Source organism: Patella vulgata, chromosome 8 (assembly GCF_932274485.2).
Source record: "Patella vulgata chromosome 8, xgPatVulg1.2, whole genome shotgun sequence".
NCBI lineage: Eukaryota > Metazoa > Mollusca > Gastropoda > Patellidae > Patella > Patella vulgata.
Genome location: NC_065886.2, coordinates 33,427,783 through 33,442,516, shown reverse-complemented (window position 1 = coordinate 33,442,516; position 14,734 = coordinate 33,427,783). Strand labels below are relative to the sequence as shown.

Sequence of the window (14,734 nt, the reverse complement as noted above, 5' to 3'; positions counted from 1 at the left end):
GATGCAAGGCTTTTAGGTGACCAGGAGTCGGGTTGCTTGCCTTACTTTGTAGGTTTACTCTAGTTTCTTCACACTACTAAAAAGCCCTACATACAGCAAACTTGATATAAAGATGTACCTTATGTTAGTAATGAAATAATCTAGTTTGTGTCCCTGACAAAACCTGGAGACGTGTCTGTCGATGTCTGTGACTAGTCCCATTTTTCCAGGCTTGTATATAATTAATAGTAATACTTCGGGGATATACCAGAAGAAAATCTCTTGTGTGAAATGTGATGAAATGAAATGAAATGGGGTTTAATGTCTACTGTTCTGCTCCAAATAGGCTAATGAGGACGTGCATGCGCCATTCAGTGTGCTATGAGGGAAATTTTACCTGGACAGCAGCGCTACGACCTAATCTTGTATCGAATTCCAACTGCCAATGTATTGTTTACGTGTGTATGCCAATGTGTACACAGGACCTCTGTACGGCGTCCCATGAAATGTGAATATAATTATTTGTGAAATTGTTTTCAGTGATATAACTGGAGGAGAATCTCTGTTGTCCGTTAAAGATCAAATAAAAGAACTGAGCGAATTAAAAAAGGAACGGGAGAGACTCCTCGCTATCCAGAATCAACTTAAAGAACTCAACGAACATTTTGAAGAGGCAAGTTCTATGCAGGGACGTCCTTTAACAACACAAACTGTTTACTGTCCATATTGCCGTCGCCCCTGTCTGTGTGTGTTTGTGTGTGGCCTACAGGCCACAGTTCTTCTTAAGTGATCATCTTGAAACTTTACATACTTATTCCTTATACCCTAAGGATGATCCCTATTGTTTTTGGTGCATGCCCGACCCTCAGTGGGCAGAGCCACGCCCATTTCTTGTATTTGTTTGTCATCTACAGGCCGCATTTCTTAACATATCATCTGGAAACTTTGCATACTTATTCTTTGTACCCTAAGGAACATCCCTATTGTTTGTGGTGCATGCCCAACCCCCAGGGGCAGAGTCACGCCATTTTCTTTATGTGTGTCCCCTACAGGCCACAATTCTTAATCGATCGTTTTGAAAAATGTTCATATTTATTCCTTATACCCTAAGAATGATCCCTATATTTTTTGGTGCATGCGCCCATTTCTTTTATTTGTTTGTTTGTCATCTACAGTTGATTAGGTAAAACATACTTGCATGAATGTTATTTACAGAGTGAAAAATAGTATTAAGAAAATAAAAGATTCCACACACCTGAAAAAATATATTTTACAATATTAAAAATATTAAGAAAATAAAAAGATTTCAACCCTTGATAAAATATATTTTACATTATGTTTCTTTACAAACAGAAAAAATTATTAATAAAATAAAATAATATATTTTTCAACTCCTGTGACATTTTGTGATATTTGTTTTATAGGAAGATCATGAAGAAGACGATGATAGAAACCCAGAAAATAAAAAACGTGTCCAATCAGAACCTGGTCCCGTTGTTACATGTAAATAGAACTGTTTAATTACTTTGATGGGGGGTTGGGTGGCCAAATGGTTTATCTAATGATGAGCTGTACAGTAAAATAATTGATTATATTGTAGTTGTGTCTAATGATGAGCTGTACAGTAAAATAATTGATTATATTCTGGTTGTGTCTATTGATGAGCTGTTCAGTAAAATAATTCATCTATATTCTAGTTGCTTCTAATGATGAGTTGTACAGTAAAATGAGAAAGCAGAGAATGTTGCGTGAAGAATTACGATCCAAGAAGAAAGAATTAGAAGCTATTATGAAGAAAGATCGAAATAAACGCCAATATTTTAAAAATCAAGACAATCAAAGCGATACAGTCTCTTACTCTACAGACGCTTTTGGGTAGGTGTTCATTATATCATGTTTAGCTTTAATTGTTCCAGGGGGTTGGGTGGCCGAATGGTTAATGCATGCGCGTTGCATCATAAGGTTTGTCATTGCCTCAAGTGGCATGGTTTCGATTCTCCGCTTGTGCGTGACAAGAAGGGTCGCCAGTTTAACCTCGTTGGTTTTCTCCTGGTCCTCTGGTTTCCTCCCACTGCTAAAGACCATTAGTTAGTCTCAAAATGACCCAGTTTGTCTTGAGTGAAAGTTGAACCCCATTCCTCTATCTCTCTCTCTCTCTCTCTCTTTAACAATCTGATTAAAACACATATCCTATTTCGCTTCTTTTTTTATAGTTTAAAATTGCGTTTTACTTGTCTTAACTACACTAGGATCTTGAAGAGCTGTTATATTACTAGCATTCTGGTTGAAGTGAGGGATTATCCAATGAAACTGTCTGTTAGGGCAAGTTCTTAGCATGCGATGCAGGGAACTGTGGGTAAACCACTAGAAACATCAACACTGATTGATTAAACAATGTCTGACGTCATAGGGTCAAAAGCCGCTTGTACAACCCCTGAATCGATCTACCATTACAACCAGTCAGATCTTCATGTAGTGTAGGCCATCGAAAGTGTAAAAAAAAACGAAACGAAATATAGACCTGGTTTCTCCTTGTCAGTGGTGCAGGGTGGAGAACCTGGCAAGGAAAAAGTTTATAGTCATTCAGATGGGACATAAACACTGTTGGTTTGGGAAAAATTGCCCTCATTGTACACTTCATGGCATTAGCGAATGTTTTAGACCATAAGGTCTGTCATTGAGTCAAGTGGCTTGGTTTTGATCCCACACTTGTATGTTCTTGTTCTACGGGTCCTCTGGTCTCCAACAAACTGCTAAAAGACCCTACGTGCAAGCTTGTGTTAAGTGAACGTTAAACTGCGCTTGCATTTCTCTCTCGGTCTGATTATTTTGTATTGTGTTTTCTTTAGGGCGAGTGCTAGTGCTGATGCTACAATGGCCACATGGGGAGGATCAACCGTTGATAATCTGGAAAATATAACAGAAACAAGAGATGGTGATGGTGATAATAATAACGATGATGATGATGATGGTACGTTTGTATACACATACAATATAAGTACTTCTTCTATAGTTTCTTTATGTACCCACATTGTATCTGTTTTTAGAGAACATTTATATTTAAACATTTTTTAGATAGTATTTATGTTTAAACAGTTTTTACATACTATCTATGTTTAAACTGTTTTTACATACTATTTATGTTTAAATTGTTTTTATATACTATTTATGTTTAAACTGTTTTTACATACTATTTATGTTAAAACTGTTTTTACATACTATCTATTTTTAAACTGTATTTACATACTATCTATGTTTAAACTGTTTTTTCAGCATATTTGAGCGATGGAATTGTACAAGTAGAAGAAGAGGAAGAAGAAAATGATTCGGATAATAATACGTACACGATAGAAGCTGATGCCCGACAACGTCGTGCAGCTCGTACTAAACCCTCCCCTACACCTGATGTACGACCCAAAACACGTAAAACAGCCTCATTTCCTAGAGCTCTGGCTGTCCGAGAAGGTATTTTCTTTTTAAAAAAAAAAAAGCAACGCAAATCCAATTTATAGAATCCTGTTACAAGTAAAATAAACAAGTCTGACAATTTTTTTATTACATTCTCTTACAGAATTAAATAATTTTAATTAATTAAATGCAATAATTTTTTTTATTTACAGAAGCTTCTGGAAGTCAGAGAGCAAAACCACAGAAAAAACGTCCAGCCAGAAAAACAAGGTTACAAAGAAGATCTAAACAAGAGGTAAATTCTGTTTACTACTATGATCAGTATCTTAATTTATAAGATAATGATTTAGTTTATTTGGTAATGTGCCTAAAATCCAAATGGATTTAACAAGAAACATCATCCAGTATAAATAGAATTGAAACACTTGTTCGAGGAGGAGGGTCGTCATCTGTCCAACCTTGTGAATTTTCTCCTGGTTCTCAAATTTCCTCCAACTGCTAATGGACCTCAACACACAAGTGAATTATTGAAATGAAATTAAACAATACATTAGTCCCATAATGACCTCATTTGTGTTGAGTGGAAGTTAAACCCGATTTCTCTGTCTCTATAGAATTATAGATCAGCTGAAGAGATTGTACGAGATGTAGAGACCGGAGATAGTTCACGATTAGACGCTATACAGCAACAAGTTGAACAAACCTTTCTCTTATTACAAGAACAGCAACAAAACAACACGCTACAGTCAGCAACGTCTCCTAATATCAGTGGTAAGTAACATATTACAATCAGCAACATCTCCTAATATTAGTGGTTAGTAACATATTACAATAAGCATTGTCTCTTAATGTCAGTGGTTAGTAACATATTACAATCAGCATCGTCTACTAATGTCAGTGGTTAGTAACATATTACAATCAGCATCGTCCACTAATGTCAGTGGTTAGTAACATATTGCAATCAGCATCGTCTACTAATGTCAGTGGTTAGTAACATTACAATCAGCAGCGTCTCCTAATATTAGTGGTTGGTAACATATTACAATCAACAACATCTCCTAATATCAGGGGACTGGTTAGTAACTTATTACAACCAGCAACATCTCCTAGTATCAGGGGACTGGTTAGTAACATATTACAATATCAGATTTATTGTTTTAAAAGTTAAAAGGTTTATGTGCCTGATCACCATTTTTCGTAATTAGTTTAACTTTAAAATATCTTTTCCTGCCAACCATTTATGAAAGCTATTGCATGATTATTATTGTAATAAACAAAAACACATACTTGTTCTCGGTGAGAGAATAATCTTACTATTACAAGTAGCTGTTTTCGTAAGCAGTGGCTCGGTGAGTAAAACTTTTCTCAATCCTGGTGTGGTTCGCTCGTCCGGTGCAGGACAGAGGGTGTGGCAAAAGACAACCATGGTCCTGTGTACACATTGGCCTGCATGTAAACTAAATGTTGGTAGTTCAAATTCAATATAAAAGCAGGGCGTGGCGCCTCTGTCAGAGTAAAACTACAGTATTACAGCTATCCATTAATAACTAAATGCCACTTACATATTGTTATTATTGTAGGTGTATCTATGGGTAATGGTATGAGACAAGGTGGTCTGCTACCAGCTGAGATGTTACAACAACAGATGTACCAACAACAGATGATGATGTCAATGAATCAGTGTTACCAACAACTTAACATACAACAGATTGAGATGCAGAATCTACAACATCAGTTACAACAGATCAGTTTATATCTAACGGACACGCATCAAACTCAGAACCAAGCAGACGAGTTAACACCCGTAGCGTCATCTTCCACTACCATTCCACCAAGTCCAAACTTCTCTCATCAATCGACAGCACGTCAAACTTCCTTCACCTTGAACCCTCATTTTCCAGCATCCTTCTCACAGTTAGATTCAGTGCGACAATCCACACATCTTGAACCTTCCTCAGTCAGTAGAAGTCCCGCTCGTCACGAACCTCCACAGCCTCAAACCAACAACTTACGTCCAATCCCTCCACCGCGAGTTCAGTCGTATCAGCTGAACAGCAACCTCAATAACCGTATGTCTAGAGACGGAGAACGCGATGTACGAGCCAAGATTAACACAGATGATTACATCAGATCCAAGAAAACGTAAGTACAATTTTGAATCCTCTCATTAACCACATATCCGTGAGGAAGTCATCCCAGAATGGCCAAGTTCCTGTTGAGTGGACAAATAATTATTACATTTACTACAGAAAATGTTTGCCACAAGTAGGTGTCACTAGAGAAGCCTTGTCAAAATGTTGCTCAGTAATAAATGTTGGGGTGATGATTTTTTACTGTCACAGAAAAAAATGTGGAAATAACGGAATCCGTCAGTTGAAACGGTATTTACAATCTGAAATGGGATATTCAAAAATCTATAAATAAATGTGATCATAAAATGCACTTATTGCTGATGTTTTATAGATATTATTACATACATCTCGAAAAACGAAAATTTCCATCTTGTGAAACAAAGAAAAAAACAATTTTCATAATATTTAAAACGGAAAGTCCATCACCCCTATAAACAGTAAATGTATTCCATAGAATTGTGACCTGTATATGTAAATAAATAATATGAATGTTTTTATTATTTATAGTAAAGATAATCAGACATCCAGCCCTAGAGACGGAGCTAGCTATGACAGAAATCAGGCTTATGAGAGAGCAAGTAATCGAATTGGTGACAGTAGGAGAAGTCGTGTTAGTAGGGGTAGTTACAGACATGGTGTTGCCTCGACAGTTGGTGGTTATACAGATACGAGTCTGACAGGAGTCGTCTCAGCTCGTCTCCGTGAGAGTAGAAACAGGTATGGGTCCTTTTACAATGTGCTTAGTTAATTATATATCTGTAGTTGTAGCTGCTCTGGCAAAATTCAATCTTATATTCAAGGGTCATTGGACACAGTCTCTAAATGTTTTCTTAAAATGGGATCTGCTGTGTCTCAGTAAGACACTGGCTTGCTAGCCTGGAGTTCCTGGTTTCGCTGCCAGTGTTGGTCCAGAAAGTTCCTAAGTGGGTAGGACAGAGGAGGGCCTGATAAGGATAGTGTCTAGGTGGATTTTGGTATAAGATTAGGCTGTAGCACTGCTGTCCAGGTGAAATCCCCTCATAGCACACTGCAGGGCATATGCCATCTTTATTAGCCCAGTTGATGTAAAACAGTAGGACTTGAGAGTGTATTTCATTTTACTCAAGCTAACTATAACAAGTTGATTGATTATGTACTTTAAACAGAGATGGTGAAGGATCAGAACTGTCATTGTTTGAAACGTTACGGGAGACGATTTATTCTGAAGTAGCAACATTGATTTCTCAAAATGAAACTAGACCTCACTTCCTGATAGAATTATTTCGCGAGTTACAGCATTTATCCAATGATTATCTCCGACAGCGTGGATTGTACGCGGTACAAGAACTTGTATCACGAACGCTGGCCACGGAAGAAGATCCTTTAGCTGTGAGTATTTAAATTCATATTTAAAGGGGCATTATGTAAGATTATATAAAGAGATGACAGTTCTCGCTATAATGTTAAAAAAAATAGATAATGAAAAGGGAATATGTTGAAAATGTCAGTCAAATTACTTCACTTTCAGCCCAGATGTCTTACAATAACACTGCAGCCTTGATTGTCATTGCTACCGTTGTGATGATAATAAACAAAGTCTTGATTACCCATTACATGGCTAGAAATTCATGCAAATCTCTGAATCTATTTCTTACAAGGATTATCGCAAGAGCTTACGCTGTGAATCTACAAGGATTCGCATAAAAATTTTGTAAAAAAAAAATCATTAAAATCAGACCCATTAAATGGCATTGAGAGTTGATTGTGTGGTCTTGGTAAGTTAATGTCTAATTCATAATTTATGTAACATTTAACTTTTGTATAATGCCTATTTAACTAAACCATGATAGGCCTGTCTCAATTACATTTTTGATCAACAAGAACCCTCAGGATTTTTCCAACTCGGCCTTCTCTTGTCAAGGGTTGTGTCTCCGAGTCTGACAAAGGGTGCCTAGTTGTTCAGATGGCACAAAAAACCTGGGGAGCATCTGTTTGCACATAAAAGAACCTTGACAGTTGGAAATTGAAGTATTTAAACTTTCATATAACTTATATCAAGAAGTAGCATTTAATTAGGTCTAGTACTTAGTACATCTTCTGTGAAGAAAATTAGAGAAAAGTGATATATAATAATACCCATCCCTAAACCATTACTAGAGACTGCTGTTCTTTAGATCGCCTCAAAATGCCAGAGATATTGGATCATTTACTAGTTTGTGCAAGTGACAGGGTGGTTTGGGGTGATATAACCCTTAGGTAAGGGTTAACCACAACATCCTGTTAATGTATTATATGGACTGTATATATTCTTGGTCTAGCATGCTTTACTCGTCACCCTATCAGCTGTTTAAATATTGGCTCATTGGCTCATGAATGAGAATTATAAATCAAATGGTGCTAGTGTATGGTGTTTGTTTGTAGCATGGCTTGTGTGTATTTGTCAGTTATTATCTTTCATAAATAATTCTCATAGACAAGAAAAATCATTATACAGCTGTATGGTAGAAATAAATTTGACAACTTCTAGCATGAAATACCTACTAAAATGTAGTGGCTCTTTGTTTTAGGGTGAATTGGGTTGGGGTTTTGAGATTATGGAACACCAAATCAACAAATATTCAATGAATTAAGGATGGAAATATGTACAACTGATTAAAAATCGATTGATTTGGCATTCCATAGTTTATTTAATACCAGGACTGAGCAGATTAAAACACTATACCCTCCTGACTTAAGCTTTCTGGCCTGTCTGAAAAGGTTAGGGACCCCCCGAGATACTTGATTGAAACGACAATTCATCTAAGTTGCTCAGACCTGTGTCTGTCAGACCTCAACGACAATCACCCTGAAACAGTGGTTTGTAATACGTCCGTAAAATATCTGTAGGTACAACGATCAAGATGGCTTCGTACATTTACAACTGGTGATGATAATTTAACAGCATCAGAACTAACACCTAGTGAAAGTTTTATAACATCGGATGATGAACAGGTGATGGCTTATTATCGTCTTCTAATTCTAGAATAGTTACACTTTATATAGCTACTTTCTTTTATACCTGCTTTTGTTAATACAGTTTGATAGCATGATTAATTATAGCATGACTCTTTGCATGATTTTTATTGATTTCAAATATTGGACTGAATGAATCACTACTAATTAAAGCACTGTTGTTGGGGTCTACTGATATAACCTGTGATAACCAGTCCCTTATATATTATATAGAAAGACTCACTATAACACTGTTTCACTGTTGTTGGGGTCTACTGATATAACCTGTGATAACCAGTCCCTTATATATTATATAGAAAGACTCACTATAACACTGTTTCACTGTTGTTGGGGTCCACTGATAACCTGTGATTACCAGTCCCTTATGTATTATATAGAAAGACTCACTATAACACTGTTTCACTGTTGTTGGGGTCTACTGATAACCTGTGATAGCCAGTCCCCTAAATATTATACTGAAGGGCTTCACTGTAGCATTGTTGATTCCATCTTTACTAGTAGGCTTGATCTCGCTTTAACGCCGTACATCTTATCAATGCCTTTAATCTGAGCATGTTTGTGTCACAAATGCTACTGTTCTCGCGGTTGGAGTTAACGTAGGTATAAGTTCGAGAATTATAAAGCAATTGCTTCAGGAAACAGCCTTATACTATACAGAGGTTTCAGTTGATGTTTTTGTAATAGCACCATATGTATGAATAAAATATTGTGTTTAGTAATAAGCATGATGTTAAATTATATTTTATAAACAGGTATCTTACAATCAAGTATAAACAAATTAAAAACCGTTTAGTTTGTCCTGGTTGTTATGTGTGTATTCTCCATCTTAGTTTGTAGCAGTGGCTAAGTGAGTAAGACACTTGTTAGCTAATGTTAATAAGCAGGTATCAGACTCACTATTGCTGTTAGGTAATAATAATTGCTAAAATGAGAAATAATTGTAATGATTACATTTCAAAAGTAATGGTGATGGTAATATAATTAATTACATTTGCAATGACATGGCCCCACCCCTGGACTTGGCTAAGAAAGTTCCGCAAGATTTTCCGGTGTTTTTTCCATTGTCAGTTGTGCAAGATAGTGGGCCTGACAAGGAACAGTGTCTAGTCGTTTGGAGGTCACAAGTACAGATTAGTGTACATGTAAAAGAACCCTTGAAAGTTGGAATACGAAATAAGTGTATATGTAATTGGTTAATTACAGGTGAGAGAATATACAGAGAAGAGGAAGAAGTTAAAACATCAGGGATCAATAAAAAACAACCCATACGATTATACAGAACAAGTCGAGAATACAAGTTCTTTATCAACGCCATCTACAGGCCTGATAGAATCACCCTTTGCTAACGAATCTCTCGGTGATACAGTTATACATTTAGATAAGGTAAGTATGTAGTAACTGTCCTATACAACACTAGAACTTTCCTGTAAATAACTATATAGTAAATGCACTTTGCTAATCGAGTTTGTGATGTCGGACTTCCTGCATGCTTTTCCCTTGTCAGTGGTGCAGGATGGAGGGTCTGGTAAGGAACAGTGTCTAGTTGTTCAGATAATACAAAAAAGGTTTCATGTACACATTGAGTGCACTTAAAAGAGCCCTTGACAGTTGGAATTTTGAATAAGAGTAGACCGTACAATCACTGCTTGGGCGAAATTTCCTCTGACGCACACAGCAGGGCATGTGCCTATTCATAAAAGTACATGTAGGTTGTTAAACCCCATTTTATTTCATTCCTTGTTTATGAGATTATGATGCTTGGCTGTAGAAGATGATTAATATCACGTATGGTAATTATTTCAGGCTTTAGAACGAATGAGAGAAATGGAGAGAAAAGAATTAGAGGAAGGAAGATTAAATGAACAATCGTTAGAGATAGTTTATAATCGTGTACGTGAAGCACGGCAAGCAGCACGTTTATCAGAACAACAACAAACCACTGCTAGTCTAGATCAAACAAGTGAAAGCTCTGTACCAGAAATAATGGTTAGTTTTATTCAAATATTCTCATATTAGATCATATTCAATTTTTCTATGCACCAATTGTATGTTCTCCAATGTGTCGCTAAAAATCATATCAGAAGTAAAATCTCTGCCAGCTCAAAAGGTCTTTTACCACTCAGTTTATTTGCCATCCTGCATGAGGCATTGAATGCCTATTTATTCTAATTATCAGGAGACTATTAGTTCTTCCAGGGACTTGAGGAATGCACATATATATATAAGAGCTCTTGGCTGTTTGAATTAAACTAAGACTGAGAAGAAATGCAATTGCCAGACCAAATTATCATCTCTGTTGGTTAAGAACAGTAGAACATTAAACTCAATTTCATTTTATTGCTCTTCTCTTTCCATAGGACCTGTGTACACTTGCAATTTGGAATTCAAAATCTAGTCAAATTTCTCCTTGTAGCCTACTGCATGGCATATTTCTGTTTTCACTAGCTGGGTTGGTGCAGAAAAGTAGAAAGTTAAACCCTATTTCATTTCTCTTCTCTTTTAGTATTCACATAAACCCTGTTTTTATTTTCTTTTCTTTCAGTATTCACGTATCAACAGTAGTTTAATAGATCAGCAGGTCAAACAGATAATAACGGAAGTTCTACCCGTTGTCAAGGAACATGTTGATGATGTCTGCTCACCTCAACTACTCGCTTATATAAAACGTCTGGTTCTGTCTCTAACACGACAAAATGACAGTCGACAGGAATTCACATCCTTCTTTCACCGTCAACTCGGCTCTATTTTACACGATTCCCTCGCTAGGTTTGAAGGCAGAAAGTAAGTCATGTTCGATATTGAATTTTGAAAATACAAGTAATCCATAAAATGTACCAAAAAAGACAAATAGGTTTGGAGGTTCAAAGTTTATATAAAAACAAAATCGTAATTAAACTATTATATGTTCCTTGAATGACATTTACTCATGGATGTACTATAAATGTAAGGTTATTATTCATTATTGATCATTGCTTGATAAAGATACCTGTAAGAGTATTGGAAGTTGCATGTAATAAACTAAGAAGTAGTAAATCCATAAAGTTGTGTTATTACGAAAACTATTATATGTTGGGAAGGGGGGCTTATTTTCAGGAAGTTGTATAACTGTAATCAATATGTGTTCTATTTATAGAGTGAGAGAATGTGGAGATGATTTACTAGATGATATGTCAGATGCTCTTTATGACGAGCTAGCGTTTTTTAGAATGATGCAAGATTTAAATCAACCTGGTTTAAACAATACAACACAATCCAACAAGTCTAGCAAGGTAAAAAAAATATCATCACAAATAGCTTGATTCAGTAAAAATATCATCACAATTAGCTTAATTAAATATCACATTTAGCTGGATTCAGTAAACAGTAAATACCAGAAATTTTTCATGTTAAATAAACAGATTGATCTTGATAAATTACTATATAATTTTATATATATGGCTTTTTGCCAGTGTGCTACAAATGGATTTTTTTTTTTTTATGTTTGCAACATTGTCATCAAGCTTGGCTGCTGTCGATAGGAATTGGTTGCAACCAATCGTAGTATAACGGCTTGTTTATGGAGAACACAGCTTTCGCATTTTGGTATTTAATAGTATTTTGATCAGGGATCCTAGCTATTTTGGTCATGTTTGCCACTCTTGATTGAGAACTTAATTATCTGTCAGTCAGTGAATTAACATGTCATAAAATTAGAAATTCAAAAAATTTAACCTGAAAACATGATAATAAAGTTAATATTTATATTTTTTATTTGAAAAAATCCTTTAAAAACATAAATAAAGATTTGGAATTACGCTAAAACATTTCATATTCATTGAATTTTGACACAAATATCTTGCTTATTTGAGATATATAAAATATTGACTGACTGGGAAAGTTATGAATTGAAAGCACTGGTTTTGATATTATGTTTTTTGTTATTCTTTCTGAACCCTTAGGTTTATTTTAATTAGGTTCATGACTCGTGTTCAAGTTGTCCCATTTAATTTATAAACAATTATTACACTTGTGTTTGATCTATATTTAGACGTCCAGTCCTGATAAATCTCCATTACATCGACCAGTACGACCTATTTACACCAAGATTGAATCTAGGGGTCAAAGTTCATCAGAAGAAAGTGAAGATGATTCACAGAATAATTTACGTGTTCCGGCCAGAGAAGAGGAAGATCTGGGAAAGGTTAATAATGATGATAATTCATTTATTTATACAGTGTAACAAAATCCAGCCAATAGCTCCACTAAAGCACTTTGCAAAACTTTAGACATGGGATTTTGAAGTTGAAATGATATTGGGTTTAACCTCCTACTGTTCTGCACTGGCTGGGCTATTGAAGATGGGCAGTTGCTATACAATGTGCTATGAGGAAAATTTTGTCTGGACAGCGGCAGTATGGCCTACTCATTTCAAATTCCAACTGTCAAGATATAGTAAAACATTTATCACGCATCTTACCGTAATTTTGAATGCACACCACTAAGATAGATGCAAATCTTTCAAATAGTTGAGTTCAATTAAAAGACTTAATAAACCAATACATGATTTGCGTTGATACAGAAAAATCAAATATTCTGTGATGCCAAATTACAGTTGATAGATGTCAGTGGAAATCATATCTTGGACAGTTTTAATGAAACATTCATTACACTCACCAGGTCCAGTTTGAAGGCTTCCCACAGTGCAAGATAAGTCAGATAGTCTATCGAAGCTAAATTACAGTTGATGATACCAAAGGGAATTATACATTAGACTGTTTTAATTAATAGAAAATGTCTTTCAGTAGATTTAAGTGGTGTATGAGTATTAATGTGAAATGTTTTGATATAATTTAGGAGCGCGATGATGAGCTGGCGTCAGAGATGATGATTCAAGATGGAGATGATAAAGATCAGGAAACGGAGTGGCCGTACAAAACGTCATCAGGTGTTAAGATAGAACTGGCTGTTAGTGAAACTAAACCATTTACAAGGTAGAATAGTTTCTTATTAATCTGTTGAAACTAAACCATTTACACGGTACATGTAAAATAGTTTCTCATTAATCTGTTGAAACTAAACAATTTACAAGGTAAAATAGTTTCTTATTAATATATTGAAACTAAACCATTTAGTTTCTTATTAATCTAAACCATTTACAAGGTAGAATATTTTCTAGTTAACATGTTGTAACTAAACCATTTACAAGGTAAAATAGAATCTTACTGTGTTTAAGGATCAGTTTATAAATACCTGGAGGGTGGATGGCCGAATGGTTAGCACGTGCGCGCTGTATAAGGTCTGTCATTGAGTCAACTGGTGTGGTTTCAGTTCCCCGGTTGTACATGACAAGGAGGGTCACCTGTCCAACCTCGTGGGTTTTTTTTTTCCTGGTCCTCCGGTTTCCTCCCTCTGCTAAAGACCTCTACACGCAAGGAAATTATTGAAATAAAATTATGTTAGTCCTGAAATTACCTTGTTTTTGTCAAGTCGACGTTAAACCCCATTTCTCTAGCTGAAGAATATTAAATTATGTTTTTAGGATCCGTTTAATACACAGAGTATTTTTAGGATCAGTAAAAAACACTTGGAAGAGTATTAAATTGTTTTTGTCCCCCGCCTTTCGAAGAAAGCAGGGGACTATTAAAATGGGTTCGTCCGTCTGTCTGTCTGTCTGTCTGTCTGTCCTTCTGTCTGTCCGTCTGTCTGTCCGTCACACTTTTTGGGACACAATAACTCTCTTCCTAATTGAGCTAGAATGTTCAAACTTGGTGTATGTGTTTATGAGGTCAATGCCTTGATGGAGTTCGAAGATGAGCATTTTCCGCTTAGGGTAAGCAGAGATAAGCAATTTGATTGGTTGATGCTTTGGGACACGATAACTCTCTTCCTAATTTGGCTAGAATGTTCAAACTTGGTGTATGTGTTGATTAGGTCAATGCCTTGATGGAGTTCGAAGATGAGCATTTTCCGCTTAGGGTAAGCAGAGATAAGCAATTTGATTGGTTGATGCTTTGGGACACGATAACTTTTAATTGAGCTAGAATGTTCAAACTTGGTGTATGTGTTTATTAGGTCAATGCCTTGATGGAGTTCGAAGATGAGCATTTTCCGCTTAGGGTAAGCAGAGATAAGCAATTTGATTGGTTGATACTTTGGGGCACGATAACTCTCTTCCTAATTGAGCTAGAATGTTCAAACTTGGTGTATGTGTTGATTAGGTCAATGCCTTGATGGAGTTCGAAGAT

The 14,734-nt window shown here is 35.9% G+C and overlaps 1 protein-coding gene across 3 annotated transcripts in view; it reads left to right on the top strand.

Annotated features, from left to right (window-relative positions):
* The window catches only part of LOC126829848 (pericentriolar material 1 protein), a 37,718-nt gene that overhangs the window by 18,117 nt on the left and 4,867 nt on the right, over positions 1-14,734 (top strand). For 2 of the 3 annotated variants that reach the window (XM_056102736.1, XM_056102735.1), the window contains exons 17-33: positions 520-652; positions 1,404-1,482; positions 1,677-1,854; positions 2,829-2,950; positions 3,253-3,444; positions 3,600-3,682; positions 4,002-4,158; positions 4,968-5,529; positions 6,027-6,236; positions 6,665-6,887; positions 8,385-8,489; positions 9,714-9,893; positions 10,314-10,496; positions 11,053-11,291; positions 11,644-11,779; positions 12,538-12,690; positions 13,344-13,480. In XM_056102736.1, the coding sequence (XP_055958711.1) occupies positions 520-652; positions 1,404-1,482; positions 1,677-1,854; positions 2,829-2,950; positions 3,253-3,444; positions 3,600-3,682; positions 4,002-4,158; positions 4,968-5,529; positions 6,027-6,236; positions 6,665-6,887; positions 8,385-8,489; positions 9,714-9,893; positions 10,314-10,496; positions 11,053-11,291; positions 11,644-11,779; positions 12,538-12,690; positions 13,344-13,480 (3,072 nt within the window). The remainder of the gene's footprint in view (positions 1-519; positions 653-1,403; positions 1,483-1,676; positions 1,855-2,828; positions 2,951-3,252; positions 3,445-3,599; positions 3,683-4,001; positions 4,159-4,967; positions 5,530-6,026; positions 6,237-6,664; positions 6,888-8,384; positions 8,490-9,713; positions 9,894-10,313; positions 10,497-11,052; positions 11,292-11,643; positions 11,780-12,537; positions 12,691-13,343; positions 13,481-14,734) is intronic. The other variant, XM_056102737.1, reaches the window with a different exon arrangement.